Source organism: Podarcis raffonei, chromosome 9 (genome assembly GCF_027172205.1).
Source record: "Podarcis raffonei isolate rPodRaf1 chromosome 9, rPodRaf1.pri, whole genome shotgun sequence".
Taxonomy (NCBI): domain Eukaryota; kingdom Metazoa; phylum Chordata; class Lepidosauria; order Squamata; family Lacertidae; genus Podarcis; species Podarcis raffonei.
In genome coordinates, this window is record NC_070610.1 from 29,901,345 (window position 1) to 29,917,888 (window position 16,544).

The following is a 16,544-nucleotide window of genomic DNA, read 5'->3' on the forward strand; positions in this document are numbered from 1 at the left end:
GTCTAGATTATGGTTACCAGATATCCCCGTTTCCCGGGGACACTCCCTGGATTTACAAATCCGTCCCCGGACAAAATCTGACCACGGAATGTCCCCGGATTTCATTTAATGTCCCCGGATTTATATTTTAAGTGTTGTAGATTTATTACTAGAGAATGAATGTTGCGTGATTGGGTCAACGGCACAAGACACATCATATGGGGACTTCTGGCGAGGCAAAATGGTGGGCCCCACAGCAGCGAGCAGCTCCTGAAGACAGCCTAAGCCAACTGCACTACCAGGCTGGCTCTGGGCTGCTGAGACTGCTGCTGCCACCACCGCCACTGTCGAGGGGGAACCGGGGACGCCCAGCGCATCAACGGGGAACCGCTCACACACACACACCATGACCCAAATTGAGATGGGAGCAAGAACACCCGCCCGACTGCCCAGCAGCGCTCCGGGGCCAGGAAAACCCCGGAACCAACGCAGGGAGAAGGAGGAGAAGGAAGAGAAAAAGAGGAAGGAGGAAAAAAGAGAGGAGCCCCGACCTTGCCACACCACTGCCACAGCTGAGGAATAGAGGTAGGAGAGCACCGGGAGGACAAGGACATGTCGCCGAGCCCAGGCCCAAGCCAAGTCTACTCCACGGCAGCTAGCGCTTCAAGAGAGCAGGCCAGGGCCCAGGGGAGGCCACGTGACAGAGGAGACCAAAGAAGAGAAGATATTACTTCTTAATTTTCTTTAAAAATAACTTTCTAATAACTTGTCTCTTTTTTTAAAAAAAGTGTCACTGGATTCTTTGAAAAAATCTGGTAACCTTAGTCTAGATTGGAATAGGGGGGTAAGGAAGAGAGATCTGCAGACTTTAAAGGTTCACCATGATAGCAAAAGAAGGGAGGAAATGGAACACTTGGAATAGTCTCTCACCATGGAGCTTTTGGAGTTGCAACCATGGGAAGGGGGCTTTGGGGATCTGGATTCCCAGATATTCCTTAAATCTTCAACTTTCATTTTAGAAACTCTTAATTTTTTGGAAAAAAATGAGAACGTGATATCTAGTGTTAGACACACTCAGAGTAGACCCACTAAAATCAATTAACTTGTGTTCATTGTTTTCAATTGGTCTACTCTGAGCATGACTCACAATGAATATCACCCTTTGTCTCACAGCACAGAACCAGCCCTTATCTGCATGCCTACACCCTAGATTCCATTCTTGTAGCCATACTAGAGTGTTTAGGAACCCAGCGAAATAGCTTTTAGTAGATCAATGTCTATTAACTAGGACCAGACTAGATGTCCATAACAAGATTTTGTAAATGGTTGGACATAAGCTTGAGGTTCATCAAGTGCAAGTATTTATTTTTGCTAGTGCTACATACAATCAAAATAACATTTATACCAAAATATACTTCACATTTTATATACATTATTTGTAAATATATTATCTATTTCTTTATATGTATAAAGAATATATTCATAAAACATCGTCCTGTGTGGTAAACAGTTTTGGCAAAAGATAGCCATATTTGACATATTTCCCACATTTTTTTTTATTTGCTTCAGATACCCTTGAGCTGTTAAAATGCTACTGTTTGCAGAATCTAAAAAGTTCATTCACCTTGCTTTGGGTGCAGCTAATATGACATCACTTGCGGATTCGTGTAGTTGGTTGCATTTAATGATCTGAAATTCAAATTTGAAAGAAAAGTGTCAGAGCATTTAACTGAATTGTGACTTTTTGCTAAGATAAATAGCCATTTCTTCACCCTGGCTTTCCCACATAAGCTCTTCATTGTCAAACAATATCTTAACCCATCAAACTAGAGCTTATACAGTAGTCAGTAACATATTCTATTCTTCATTTTAAAACCTATGGAGTTTTTTAAAATAATAATACTAATAATATAGAGTATTATGCAACTTTTGATATAATACTATTTTCCCATAGTTGGTGAAATTGTCTTAAACAATGAACCTCTCCATAGCCGTATTCCAGGCCACTGAAATAAGCCCTGGATTAGAGGTGAATTAATGGATGGATGGATGGATGGATAGATAGGAAGGAAGGAAGGAAACTTTACAGTTTCAGCCAGTTGCACAATGCTAACAATACCTTTCTTTCACTTACATTTATCTGTTGAGAAGGTAAACTGGCAACCTGCTCATTCCTCCACCCCACCTAAAAAGGGTCATCATATTCCTTGCAGTACTAGGGGCACAAATTCATTAGATTTGTATCCCACTTTTTAAGGCCTATATGGAAGTTGGGCTCCAAAACACATGGAGTGGCATATCTGGCAAACAGACCTAAAGGAATCATCATAACCACTCTTCATATTACAGCCACTATATTAAAATCAGTTTAAATCAAGCCATATTTTATGAAGCAAATCATTAATGTGCAGGCACCTGGTGATGCCTTCCAATTGTTAGGATTCTAGGATTCTATGACTCCTGGGAGCCAGACAGAGAAACCTAGAGGGGTGCATTCAGCTTTAGGAGATTGAGGCTCCCCATTCCTGATCTAGAACGTAAGGAGAGAAAATAGATCAAAGTGTCCATGAGTATGTTTGGAGTATATTACCCACAGCAATGAGTAAGTAGTAAGAAAATTCCCACAAAGAAGAATGGATTCCAGACCAGAGAATGTTGTTGAAATATACTCGGAGTTGAGAGTGGATTTCATGCTCTTTATTCAGCTCATAGTAGTGAGGAGGAATGGAAGTTCCCCCAGAATGTCTACTTTATATACATTAATTACACAATGGGCCCCACGTGATTGGCTAATTCCGGCATTCTCCTGTAGGCCAATCAGGTTGAGGATTCACTTCCACCTGGAGCTGGATTGGGTGGCTCCTGGGAACCAATCAGACTGCTGCATTCTGGGTCCTATTGTTCTAGGACCAATCAGACTGCTGCATTCTGAATCCTATTCAACTCAATACATAACAGTTATGTCCCGACATAAGGAAGCCAGTGGCAGAAAAAGCCTCTTGGGCACCTGGGGTGATGTGCCCAGGGACGGGCGAACTACCCATAGGGGCGAGGGGCACCGCGCCACACGGTGCCCATAGTGACAGGCAGAGGTGGAGCTTGTGGCGGCAGCATGCATTCCGGGGATGGTGCTTAATAATAATAATAATAATTTTTATTTATACCCCGCCCTCCCCAGCCAAGGCCGGGCTCAGGGCAGCTAACAAGCAATAATAAAAACAAGTTGAATGAATACAACTTAAAAACAAGATTAAAATACAACATTAGGGGGGTACGCCGCGGCAGAGCGCGTTGCAGGAGGTGCTGCCCGTGGTGATGTCACCCCCCCTCAGGGATGACACTCGAGGCAGACCACCCCCACATTGCTCCACCTCTCAAAGAAGCCCCAGCAAACCTTGTCGCAAACATTAAGTAATTATAGGTATGTCATACTTACTTTTCAACATTTAATGACATAATACTTCTTACTGGTCTGCTCTTCGGTCCAGGAGAAGGATGAAATACCCGCCCTTGTTTATTGGTTGTGACAGGCTTTGCCTGTTTAACGATGTAAGGGTCTACGGAATGGGTTGGATAAGGATCAAATGTGCCTGCTTTCATGCCCCCAGGCTGGAAAGCAAGGATAAAGAATTTTGATAAGTTGGTAACAAAAATACTTCACACAAAAATACAGAGACTGAAGCAGCAGTTCAGAAATATTATTTCACAAAACACAGTGTATTATGTAAATAACCAGGCAGCCCAAACCCAAATGCTTACACAGAAAACTTGCTTATCACAGCCCCAAGCAGCACAGAATGATGTACGTTTATGCTATTTCATCCACAAAAGTTGTGCACAAGAGTGAATTTCAGCAGGTGTACTTTGCATGGCTACCTAGAAGTAGGTCCCATTCTGTTAGGTGGAGCTAACTCCTGGGGAAGTGTACATTTAATTGCATCTTTACTCCACTACAATGAACTCCACTACATTTTACAGGTGTCACCAAAAAATCTTAGTCAATTGTGTAACTTTTAGTTGATTAATTAAATTAGCACATAAGTAAAACAAATAGTTATGAAGCAAGAAAATACTTTTTTTTACAATGATGCACAAGTGTGTCATTATGGCATCTTAGAAAAGGCATTACAACCAATGTAAGAGATAAGGAGGAATGCTTCATAAAATAATGCTGCATTTTTTAAAAAAAACTATTCAGTTAAAAAAATTAGCATTGGTATATTTTTTTTAATAGTTATTCAATTTACTGGGAGCACCATTTTAATCAATTTCAATCAATTTCCATTGATTAATGTATCAAACTTTGGAGCCCTAATAAGTTTACTTTGTATATTAGCACCTTCAAGAAAAAGCTGAAGAAATTAGAAACATGTCAGATTAGACCTAAGAATAACAACAAATCACTTCAGGACTTGTGGATATTTCCCACTTACTTTTAGCACCATCTTTAAACAAAGGAGAAGAAGAAGAAGAAGAAGAAGAAGAAGAAGAAGAAGAAGAAGAAGAAGAGGAGGAGGAGGAGGAGGAGTTTGGATTTGATATCCCGCCTTTCACTCCCTTTAAGGAGTCTCAAAGCGGCTAACATTCTCCTTTCCCTTCCTCCCCCACAACAAACACTCTGTGAGGTGAGTGGGGCTGAGACTTCAAAGAAGTGTGACTATTTTTATTAAAATAAGGGAAGATTTGCTGAGTAATTGATAAGAACTTGGAATACAGAGAAGGGAGGCATGAGGAAGTCGGGGAAGAAAGGTGTAAGAAACTAAGATATGAAATGGTACATGTTTTTTGTTTTGATTGTGTTTTTTGTTTGTTTATGTATTTGTTATATGTTTGTGTTGTTATAAAAATTTGTAATAAAAAATTATTATTAAAAAAAAAAAAACAAAGAAGTGTGACTGGCCCAAGGTCACCCAGCAGCTGCATGTGGAGGAGCGGAGACGCGAACCCGGTTCCCCAGATTACGAGACTACCGCTCTTAACCACTACACCACACTGGCTCTAAACAAAATGCTATTTGATTAAATAAATAATTGTAAAATCCATTTTTCAAACTTATTTATGTTTCCACCATTCAAAATAGCTCTCTAAACTGCAACAAAAGTAATCACACCCATCTTCTCTTTCTAGCTAAATGAAAATGTCTGCAATAAAAATTAAATGACAAAGAAGAAACATTTTTAGAGAACAACTGCACCTTCTTTGCAGGAGAAGTTGGCTTAAATGGATGGGTAACTGGTGCTGGCGGGGGTTGTTTCTTTGGTGGTGGCAATGGTTTGTCATCATGGTAAGGATTTACATCAAAATATTCTCGTGGGTAAAGATTCAACTTGAAAGCTCCACCTTTCATCAAACGGTGGTGTTCTTCACTCATTTTCTGTGTAAACCAGAGAGGAAAGATATCACATTGAGTACTTCTAATTAAGATTATTTTCAATAGGGAATGACTAGGAAATAATTTATGGCTGGAATCCTATGTTTACTTATCTGATAGTAAGCCTTACTAAACTGAACAAACGCATGCACAGGACTGCACTGTTTGAGATGATAATGCAATAAATGCTACAAAGTAGATGCAGATGTGTAACAACATTAGCGATCTGAACATGCCAGGAGTGGGACACCTGTAGTTCACCATCCCAAACCACTAGCCAACAACATCCATCCATCCATTGATTTTAAAGCCACCCTTCATCAATCAGATATCAAGGTGGTATACAGAATAAGCCCAGAACAAAATAAGCCCAGGTAAGACCTCTGGAGGGGTAAAGAGTCCCAATCCATGGTATATGTCAAAGGCTTATATCGGAAGGCTAACACATGATTTGTACCAAATGTGTACCATGGCAGAGCTGCAGAATGGAGGAAATGATATCTTTCCTTCTTGATCCAAATAATTAATGCTTTTAGGAAAAAGAATAATCAGCCTAGCTTTCGACTGCCTCAGATTAATCATTGGGGTTGCTCAAAAGCTTCACACAGGTACCATGCAAACTAGATATATGAAGGGTATGATCCTTATTGAAGTAATAGGAAACAGAGCAATGCTTGTAAATGTAAATGGATTTTTTCCATTTCCCTGCTTTTCCACTTTCCTAACACCTTCCAATTTCCCCCCCAATAGCAGGGCTTCATGTCAGCGGTTCCATCTGGGACAAACAAGTGGGCTCCAAAGGCAATAACTGTACCAATGGGCCACTATCCAAATCTCCTGGTTGTTGAGAAAGGACTTGAGCAGCTTATATCCAAAAGGGACGTGGCTTAAGTTCATAGTAGACTAATTTCAAACATATTGTGGTTGGCTCAGACTATGAGTTCAAGTTACAACGTTAGGTCTAAGAGGGCTCTAATGGGGTGTATCCCCCCCCAAACACCCCCCAAGACAGTAATCCATCAAAATGATCAGGTCAGTCTCAGTACGGGGCAGAGAGGGCTGTATACCTTGCTACCTAGCACATTGCTGATACTAAATAATAAACTATGCACGTTTAGAAAGTACTAATAAAAATTCTTATAAAACAGAAAGAATGCTACAGTGGAACAATTCCCATTTTTTAATCAGCAAGCTGAAACAACAAAGAGCTAACAGTCTTAACTAGTTCATTTTACAAAAGAAATATGATTTATGTACAGTCTCATTAGCACAGAGCAAACTAAGATCATCCCAGGCCCTTTTCCAACTGGCCCAGGGGGCGTGGCCCAGGCCCTCTCTCCCAGCTATAAAGGGACTCCTGCTGCAGTGAGGCCTCGGACCATCGGCTGGGTGAGGACTGCAGGGCCTGCTCCATTCCAGGGCCTTTTCCAACTGGCCCAGGGGGCGTGGCCCAGGCCCTCTCTCCCAGCTATAAAGGGACTCCTGCTGCGGGGAAGCCTCGGACCATCGGCTGGGTGAGGACTGCAGGGCCTGCTCCCTTCCAGGGCCTTTTCCAACTGGCCCAGGGGGCGTGGCCCAGGCCCTTTTTGGAACAAACTTTTTGGGAAGGGTGGGAAGTGTTCTGCCATTGCTTCCCTGTTCCAGGTGGTTAATGTGCTTTAAAATGTCCTCAAGCAGTCGGTGGCAATTTAAATTTTTATTTCTTTTTTTCCTTTTTTCCTTTGTTGGGGGTGGGTGGGATGGATATTTGGTTGGGGATTAATTTTAGTATAATTGTTCTGTTCTTTTTTGTTGTTGTTGTTTTATTGGTTCTGTATAGTTTGCGTTTTGTTTTTAAGGGGCGGGATCAGGGCTGCCTGGGAGTGGGGCCCCAGCCAACACGATGGCTGGGACAAGTTCCACAGGGGGGGGAAGCACTGGGACATCCGATCTCGGTGATCATGGGCAGGAGGCGGAGTTACGCTAAGACCAGATCATGTCATTACCGAGGAGGCAGGTTTAGTCGTTGTCTGAAGACTATCCCTGCCTCCGGGTCTGGCCTTGACCGGATGGATACTGGAATCAACAGGGGAAACCTACATGACCTGAAGGTGTTGCTGTGTAATGCCAGGTCAATGATGAATAAAACCACTGCCATCCACGACCTGATTGTGGATGGAGGATTTGACCTGGCATGTGTGACGGAGACCTGGTTGGAGGAAGCAGATGGGCCTGTCCTTGCCGCTGCTTGCCCACCAGGTTTCTCTTACACACAGCAACCCAGGTCATGTGGGCGGGGAGGGGGGGTTGCAGTGATTTTTAGGAAGTCACTAGCTTGCACCAGGCGTCCTACTGGGAAGATCCAGTTTTCTGAGTGCATGTTCTGGAAGTTGGGCAATAGGGGCAGTACAGGATTCCTTTTGGTGTACCGACCTCCCCGCTGCACCAAGGATTCCCTGTCTGAGCTGCTTCAGGTCGTGGCGGATTTTCTCCTGGAGACACCTAGTTTGGTTGTCCTAGGGGATTTTAACATCCATGCCGACACGACCTTACAAGGGGCCGCTCGGGACTTCGTGGAAAGCATGGCCTCCATGGGGCTGTCCCTGAATAAGTTTGGCCCAACTCATAGTCATGGACATGCCTTAGACCTGGTGTTCACCTCTAGTGACGTGGGTGATCTGACACTAAGTAAAAGTGAAACAAAAGAAGTGCCATGGTCAGATCACTTCCTGGTGCAACTGGACTTCTCCGCGACCCTTCCCCTCTGCAGGGAGGTGGGACCAATTCGGATGGTCCGCCCCCGCCACTTAATGGATCCAGATGGTTTCCAGAGAGTGGTAGGGGATGCTTTATCCCATGTTGATGGCCTTTCAGCTGATTCCCTGGTGGCCCGCTGGAATGCGGAGTTAACCAGGGCTATCGACTGTCTGGCTCCGAAGCGCCCTCTCCGATTGCATGGAGCCCGGACAGCCCCGTGGTTTTCTTCGGAGCTGAGGGCGATGAAACAATCGCTGAGACGGCTAGAGCGTCGGTGGCAAAAAACTCACTCCGAATCTGACCGGACACAGGTTAGAGCTCAACTTCGAGCCTACCAAGTGGCGATAGCGACGGCGAAGAAGACTTTCTTCACCGCCTCTATTGCATCTGCAGAAAATAGTAGCAGGAGACTCTTTCAGGTGGTTCGCAATTTAACGGAACCACCTTTACCACCGGGGCCTTGTAAAGACCCCAAGATCTCCTGCAACGATTTTGCAAAGTTTTTTGCAGATAAAATCACTCATATTCGGAAGTAGCTAGACACCACCGTGGGAGCAGGGCTGGGGCGGGAGAGTGCTAGAGCTCTGTCTGGTCAAGTTGCATGGAATCAATTTCAATCCGTTACCCCCGAGGATGTGGACAGGCTGCTTGGATGCGTGAAACCAACCACCTGTCTCCTTGATCCTTGCCCATCCTGGCTAATAAAAGCAAGCCGGGAAGGGCTGGGCGATGGGCTCTGCGGGGTGGTGAATGCTTCCCTCTGTGAGGGAACATTCCCAGATCCGCTGAAAGAAGCGGTCATTAAACCGCTTCTTAAAAAACCATCTTTAGACCCGGCCAGTATGGCCAACTATCGCCCAGTCTCAAATCTTCCATTCTTGGGCAAGGTGATTGAGCGCGTGGTTGCTGAACAACTCCAGGCACGCCTGGAGGATGCGGACCATTTGGATCCCTTCCAATCAGGATTCAGGCCTCATCATGGGACTGAAACTGCCTTGGTCGCGCTGGTTGATGATCTCCGGCGAGCTAGGGACAAAGGTGAGAGTTGTTTCCTGGTTCTGCTGGATCTCTCAGCGGCCTTTGATACAATCGACCATAACATCCTTCTGGACCGTCTAGAGGGGCTGGGAGCTGGGGGCACTGTTATGCAGTGGTTTCGCTCCTTCCTCCTGGGCCGTGTTCAGAAAGTGGTGGTGGGGGATGAGTGTTCAGACCCCTGGGCCCTCACTTGCGGGGTGCCTCAGGGTTCCGTCCTCTCCCCCATGCTTTTTAACATCTATATGAAGCCACTGGGAGAGATCATCAGGGGGGTTGGACTGGGTGTCCATCAATATGCAGATGATACCCAGCTCTACCTCTCTTTCAAATCAGAACCAGTGAAGGCGGTGAAGGTCCTGTGTGAGTGCCTGGAGGCAGTTGGAGGATGGATGGCGGCTAATGGATTGAGGTTGAATCCTGACAAGACAGAAGTACTGTTTTTGGGGGACAGGGGGCGGGCTGGTGTGGAGGACTCCCTGGTCCTGAATGGGGTAACTGTGCCCCTGAAGGACCAGGTGCGCAGCCTGGGAGTCATTTTGGACTCACAGCTGTCCATGGAGGCGCAGGTCAATTCTGTGTCCAGGGCAGCTGTCTACCAACTCCACCTGGTACGCAGGCTGAGACCCTACCTGCCCGCGGACTGTCTCGCCAGAGTGGTGCATGCTCTGGTTATCTCCCGCTTGGACTACTGCAATGCGCTCTACGTGGGGCTACCTTTGAAGGTGACTCGGAAACTACAACTAATCCAGAATGCGGCAGCTAGACTGGTGACTGGGGGCGGCCGCCGAGACCATATAACACCGGTCTTGAAAGACCTACATTGGCTCCCAGTACGTTTCCGAGCACAATTCAAAGTGCTGGTGTTGACCTTTAAAGCCCTAAACGGCCTCGGCCCAGTATACCTGAAGGAGCGTCTCCACCCCCATCGTTCTGCCCGGATGCTGAGGTCCAGCGCCGAGGGCCTTCTGGCGGTTCCCTCATTGCGAGAAGCAAAGCTACAGGGAACCAGGCAGAGGGCCTTCTCGGTAGTGGCGCCTGCCCTGTGGAACGCCCTCCCATCAGATGTCAAAGCGATAAATAACTACCTGACATTCAGAAGGCATCTTAAGGCAGCCCTGTTCAGGGAAGTTTTTAATCTGTGATATTTTAGTGTATTTTTGGTTTCTATGGAAGCCGCCCAGAGTGGCTGGGGAAACCCAGCCAGATGGGCGGGGTACAAATAATAAATTATTATTATTATTATTATCTGAAACAGGGTAATGTTCTCTATTCACAGACATTAATTAAATGGAAATCCAACAGAATTTTACCTTAAAGTTTATCCTTCCTGTGTCATACAATTCCACTGAGTGTGGATATGGTTTACCTATGGTAAGATTTGCATACCTGGGTAAAGAAAAGAAAATAATGGTGACACCAACATTCAAAAGCCTCTAAAATTCAAGAAAACATATCAGAGACTATTACAACTCTAGAAAGTTGATGTCATGTTTTACCCGTAGCCAGTTCCCTTCTTCCCTGGATTGGTATAGAGATTCTTCCCAGGTGGGACATATGGCACTTTGTCTTTTGCTTGCGCACTGAAGTAAGCACATGGGCCACCGATTGTTCCATAGTAGGTTCCTATACCACAACTGAAATAAATAAAAAAACAAATAAGCAAGTATTTATCCATTAAATTTGCAACTTAATTATGTAAGAACAGATGAGGAACCTGTGGCCCTCCAAATGTTGTTGGACTGAAACACTGCTAACTTATGCTAAGAAATATTGCCTTATGTATTGTGTCCAAGGTTTTCCCTCCAGGGACAAAAGGTTCTTTGATTCAGTAAAGGCTCTCATCAGTGGAGTGGGATGCTATTTTCAATGAAACAAACACACATACACACACAGAGGCAAGCCCTCTATGCCACCTCCTGTGCTGATCTAAAGGGTCCCTCAATCCTCTAGAGCAACTGGGGAGGTGATGGGAGTTTCAGGGCAAGAAAATGAGCATACATAAGCTGCCTTTCTTCCCCAGTGACCACGACTGAACTCAGTTGGACTTCCTTCTGAGTAGTTATGTATAGGATAGCACTGCAAGATGCTCAAAACCTTATTCAAATGTCTGTATTTGCCAGCGGTTGGCTGCTTATTTTTATTTAGTGCTGCATTTTAATATTAATATTTGGTTTGGTTAGCAATGCAAGAATTAACGTACTATATCAGACCAGAAGCCCCATCATGCTCAGAATCCCTTTTTCCCCCTGACAAGGGCTAATGCCTGGGTTATCCTGTGGGAATAGAGGACAACAGACAGCCATCTCCAAATGATTCCCCTTCATCTCTCTGCACGTGCCTTCGGCTGCCATAGCTGCATTCTCATATTGTGTCCTAGAAATGGCTCCTGGGAAGTTTGAGAAAGTTTGTAGAAATTAAAATAAGCAGCCCCAGAGGGGGGAAAGGCATTTGCGGCACATGTGTCAGTGGAGTAAAAGACATTGGTCATTTCTTCTTCTATATTCCTATATTCTATAATCTACTGATTACCAACTCTGTCGAGAACTGCTTCATTTTCAGGATCACTAAATGAAAGACCTAATCTAGGTCTTCCCACAAGACCCTGGCCTGTGATTTAGAGCCCAAGGCATGCAAGCTCCCTTGGTTCCTCTATGACACGGGTGTCAAACACAAGGCCCGCGGGCCGAATCCGGCCCGCCAGACTTCGTCATGTGGCCCGTGTAGCCACCGGCGGCCGCCAGCCTTCACCTTTTATTCTCCCCCCTTTTTTTTTGACACAAGAAAGCCGCCTCTTCAGCGCATGCGCGGCAGCCTACAAGCCAGAGAACGTTTGCCCTCTAGTGGCGCCGGCTGTTCTACACAGGAAACCTCCACTTTACATGCATTCAGGAAACCTCCACTTGTTTTTATATTGAGCGCATATTGAGTCCTATAGATACAACTGGCCCTTTGAGGGTGACCAAACTGCTGATGCGGCCCCCGATGAATTTGAGTTTGACACTCCTGCTCTATGAGAAAGAACTAATCTGTGTGCTCATGAACATTTTCCATTCCACTAGCTGTTTATTCTCCTTTCATAGAAAAGAAAAAAATGTGATGCACAGTGGTGGTGGGTGACATAGAAACTGTGGGACCAAAGGTATATATAAAATTCAGAAGTAAATAAAACCTAACAAAAGAATCTTTCAAGGTTTCTAAAGTTATTTTAATTTAACATGTAAAAATAAACAGAACCCATATGAGGACCAAAATCAACGCCTTTCCCCAGCACTTACGGATATTTCTCTCCATTACTAGGAAGGAAGGGTTTGCTCAAGTTTTTCTTTGACTCTGCCATTCGGTATCTTCTCCTTAGCTGAACAGGATTCAAATAGCTTTCACCTTCAAAAATTCTTGCATATACAGGGTCAAAGTAACCTGCTTGGGTAGCTGCCTTCTCTTTGTTACCCCCTGGTAACATCTGCTTGTTCTTGCTTGCAGCTTCATTAAAAGGGCCTTTAAAACAAGTTAGTGCTGTCAGTTTTGGCTTAATAGGTGTGGCTTTACTTAGTTTTAATTTTTAGATTTGTACATCTGTGCCAGATTTTCAGACTCTCGAACTTTGTAGAAGCAATTTAAGGCATGAACTGCTACTACATCTATGCCAATAAGGCATTACAATAAGCTATATATCTTCAAGATGCGCTGAAAAGTAATAATTGTGAACATTTATTCTAAACTAAAGACCCTGACCCTGCCTCCAAGTAGAGGGTAGTAATATGACCATATGGAATCCCTAGTTAGAGAATTTTGGCCCTTTTCCCCTGTAAGAACATAATTTGTTTCTGAGGAATAGACGCCTGGAATAGATTTTAACACAATCTAAAGATCTACTACTACACCAAAAGGAATGCTGTTGCAAAAATATTCCCAGGGCCCCTTAGTTTGAGAATTATTGAGCCTAGAATCTGGTTAACCATACAGAGGTTTAACTGAAGGATGATGGGGCAGAAAGTCCAGTCAGATCAGGACAAAACCACAGATTGCCTCATTCAGACATAACAAGAAACCATAATTATCACAAACTAGGAAGTGAGAAAGGTCAACTATGTCCTAGTTCCATTTGAACAGGGCATTTTCCCAAGCAATAGCAGAAAAAGACTGCCTTCAAAACACATTTCCCAATATATATAAAGGAATTTTAACCATATAGGAGAATAACATCATGTAGGGCTAAAAGAATTAGGGCTTAAACTGCCCATGAACTGGTAAAGAAAGAAAAGTTCCTCTCTGATAATCAGGACCCAGTTATTATTGTTTTAAGAAAGATTCTAATTGCAAAGAAGTATGCATGAATTGCTTCAAATCCAAGTACTTTTGTAAGAAAAGCCCCCAATTATTGTGGATGAAGTTTATAGAGGCTACTTTCTCAATTCTATGTGGTGGCATACAATGCAGAACTCTAGTGGCACCCTCTGTAAAGCATTGGGACACCTCCATCCTGCCTAATAGCCACAAACCCACTGTCATTTCCTATTACAATATATAGACATATGTTGTTGTTTATTCTTCTAGTCGTGTCTGACTCTTTGTGACCCCATGGACCAGAGCACGCCAGGCACTCCTGTCTTCCACTGCCTCCCGCATTTTGGTCAAACTCATGTTAGTAGCTTCGAGAACACAGTCCAACCATCTCGTCCTCTGTTGTCCCCTTCTCCTTGTGCCCTCCATCTTTCCCAACATCAGGGTCTTTTCCAGGGAGTCTTCTCTTCTCATGAGGTGGCCAAATATTGGAGTCTCAGCTTCAGGATCTGTCCTTCCAGTGAGCACTCAGGGCTGATTTCCTTCAGAATGGAGAGGTTTGATCTTCTTGCAGTCTGTGGGACTCTCAAGAATCTCCTCACCACCATAATTCAAAAGCATCAATTCTTTGGCATATAGGCTGCACTAATGTAATTGGCCAACAGCACAATGGAGCAGCTCTCCAATCATCCTGCCTTCTTCACTGCAGTTTTACCCAAGTTCCCATGCCACAAACTGGATTGGTTAAATAAGGCAAATAAACTAACATTTACTGCTAGCTACTACCAAAGCAGTGCTTCCAACTCATGCTGCTATACATATGCAGTGTCCTGGAAACATTGGCAGAATTTTAAAAATTATGCCGGCCTTTATTCTATACATTTGAGGTTTACACAGTGAAGGATTCATCAAAGCAATTTTTAAACATTTTTCATGTTTAATGAGGAGTTAATGTCAAACATACCTGTTTTATTTTCCTCGCTATAACCCATTCATAGTTTTGAAGATTTTTTTCCCCAGAAAGAAAAACCACAGTATTGTAAAATGAGAAAAAATTATACTTACGGTTAAATGGTGAGACATATTTATCCCCAATAGTAACATATTCCATTTCACTAAAGAGGCCAATCCTCTCCATGTCTGATTTTCCTGTTTCTGAAGGCATGTTTACTTTTGTGTGATAACCCCGCTACTCTAGAATATGTGCAGATGCCTTACAATGCCTAGAGAAAAAGAGATGGATTCATACATGTCAGTTTTCAAGACATTTACAAAACAATCACTGTCAATTTACTACTGAAAATACTGGTTTAAACAGACAGCAGAACTCAGTAGCAAATTTCAAATTAAGGTACAAACAGAATTTTTAGTTTCTCTTTGGCAGCAGTAAATTCATTTGAATCTATTTTATCAGACTCTCTGATCCAACTGATGTATTGCTCTCCCTCACACTCATACACCTAGAATTAGACCACCAATCTGGTATGTACATAGCTGATCCTACTTTTTGTCTCAATAAGTAATTCAGGAAATATAACAAGCTAGGATTGGGCAAATTGAAGTACAGAAATGGCTCAAGCCTCACCTCAAACACAAATTCACTGCATAGCCTTAGGCAAGCCCCTCATTCCTTCATCTGAAATATAGATGGAGTGCTGTAAGACTTGAGATAATGAATGTGAAGCAAAAGTGCTAATATAAATAATATTACCATGAGGGGGGAAACAGCACTCTGCTGATACTACGTGTCATTTGGAATATGCACTCATTCCCAGACAGAAAATCCTGACAAGGGGGAGACCAACCTGGACCATCCCTTTGGCCACTGAAGGTGCAGCTGTTCCAATGCTTGCTTTCCTCCCCCCCCCCTCCATTCATTGTTGCTTTTTAATCCATCTTATTTTTTAATATGTGCAAAGATTAGTATGTTTATGTGATTTATGAGTGTTAACATAATACTGGATTTCAAAAATCCATTTATTATCTGTTTCATTATGCTGGCACAGTTTAAGCAGATAAAATAGTTGATTTTTATGTTGTGGGTATAAAAGTCTTCCAAATATTGATCAGCAACAAACTACTAGGGATGTGCATCATATTCAGAAACCTGGTAGGATCTGTATGAGGCAGCACAAATCAAAACAGGGACCACTGAAGCACTTTGTGGCACCTCAGCAATCCAGACTTTTACAAAACGATGCAGACAAGCATCTGCTAAAAGCAGTGCAGTCTTGAGACACCAATTCAAAAGTTCAACAGCCTCTTTGTGATAAGCAGATGGAAAAGTATGGGAGAGCTAAGTGTCATCTGCATATTGATGACACTTCTACCCAAACCTCCCAGCAGGTTTATATAGATCATTAATAAAGCATAGGAGAATAGAATCCTTAGGGAACCTCCAGGTTTGGGAAAACTTAAAGCTTGCAAAGAATTGCACCACCTGCTGAGAAATAACTTTTGCCACAATCCTAAATGCCTATGGATAAAATACTAGTCCTACCTTATTAGGCATAAAGCAATAAAAGCACTATGTAAAAAAAGAGGCACAAATTCAACTGTGAGCCCTTGGAAGAATAGCAAGGGCAAAATGGCAAAATGACTGCAATCCACCTGGTGCCACTGGGAAAGGCTTAAGCGCACACGTGTAATGCTGTATCCATACACATAACACGCATTTATCGTTGCACGTTAAAGTTTCTCTTCACAAGGCACACAAACACTTTTAGGGAGGAAACTGCATTACAATTCGGCTAATTATTTCTTCAGTTTGCACCATTTATGCCTCACAGCTGTCGGAAACAGGGCTTGGAGCCCAGGCTCTGTGCAGGAAATGGGGAGCCCTTGACTTATTGTTGTTTATTAAATTTGTATACCGCCCCTCATCCGAAAATAGCAGGTTGGTTCGCAACAGAAAAAATACAAATTTAAGAATACGAAAAACATTTTAAAAAACTGTCGTCACCCACCTTCTTTCTCTCTCTCCCTCCCTTTCCCCCCACCAAGATGGGCTACTCTGGCTCAGCAGCAGAAACTTCCTCGGCCTCCCTCTTCCATCCACAATGAGCGCCAATTTCTCCTTTGCGCAGAAGCGTCTCTTTGTTGATGCGCGGGGTTGCCATGGATTCGGGTAAGCCCAATC

The 16,544-nt window shown here is 43.6% G+C and overlaps 1 protein-coding gene across 3 annotated transcripts; it reads right to left on the reverse strand.

The window, feature by feature from the left end:
• Positions 1-1,323: 1,323 nt before the first annotated feature.
• C9H4orf47 (chromosome 9 C4orf47 homolog) lies at positions 1,324-16,543 on the reverse strand. 3 transcript variants are annotated; one of them, XM_053402496.1, is made up of 9 exons: positions 16,372-16,543; positions 14,991-15,041; positions 14,471-14,628; positions 12,400-12,619; positions 10,621-10,758; positions 10,435-10,510; positions 5,174-5,353; positions 3,416-3,588; positions 1,324-1,668 (listed from the first exon to the last, which is right to left on the reverse strand). In XM_053402496.1, the coding sequence occupies exons 3-9, from the start codon at positions 14,568-14,570 to the stop codon at positions 1,620-1,622; spliced, it is 936 nt and encodes a 311-aa protein (XP_053258471.1). In that variant the 5' UTR covers positions 14,571-14,628; positions 14,991-15,041; positions 16,372-16,543; the 3' UTR covers positions 1,324-1,619. The 3 variants fall into 3 exon arrangements, with proteins under 3 accessions (XP_053258471.1, XP_053258470.1, XP_053258472.1); XM_053402495.1 differs by having other exon boundaries at positions 16,368-16,543; XM_053402497.1 differs by lacking the exon at positions 14,991-15,041 and having other exon boundaries at positions 16,368-16,543.
• Position 16,544: the final 1 nt, after the last annotated feature.

Excerpts from the sequence above, each read along its gene's own strand:
- C9H4orf47 (XM_053402496.1), bottom strand. The coding sequence starts at position 14,570 with ATGCCTTCAGAAACAGGAAAATCAGACATGGAGAGGATTGGCCTCTTT. Across the intron at positions 10,511-10,620 it reads AAGAAGGGAACTGGCTACGG|GTATGCAAATCTTACCATAG; the intron begins GTAAAACATGAC and ends TTCTTTACCCAG. Across the intron at positions 5,354-10,434 it reads CAGGAAGGATAAACTTTAAG|AAAATGAGTGAAGAACACCA; the intron begins GTAAAATTCTGT and ends TGGTTTACACAG.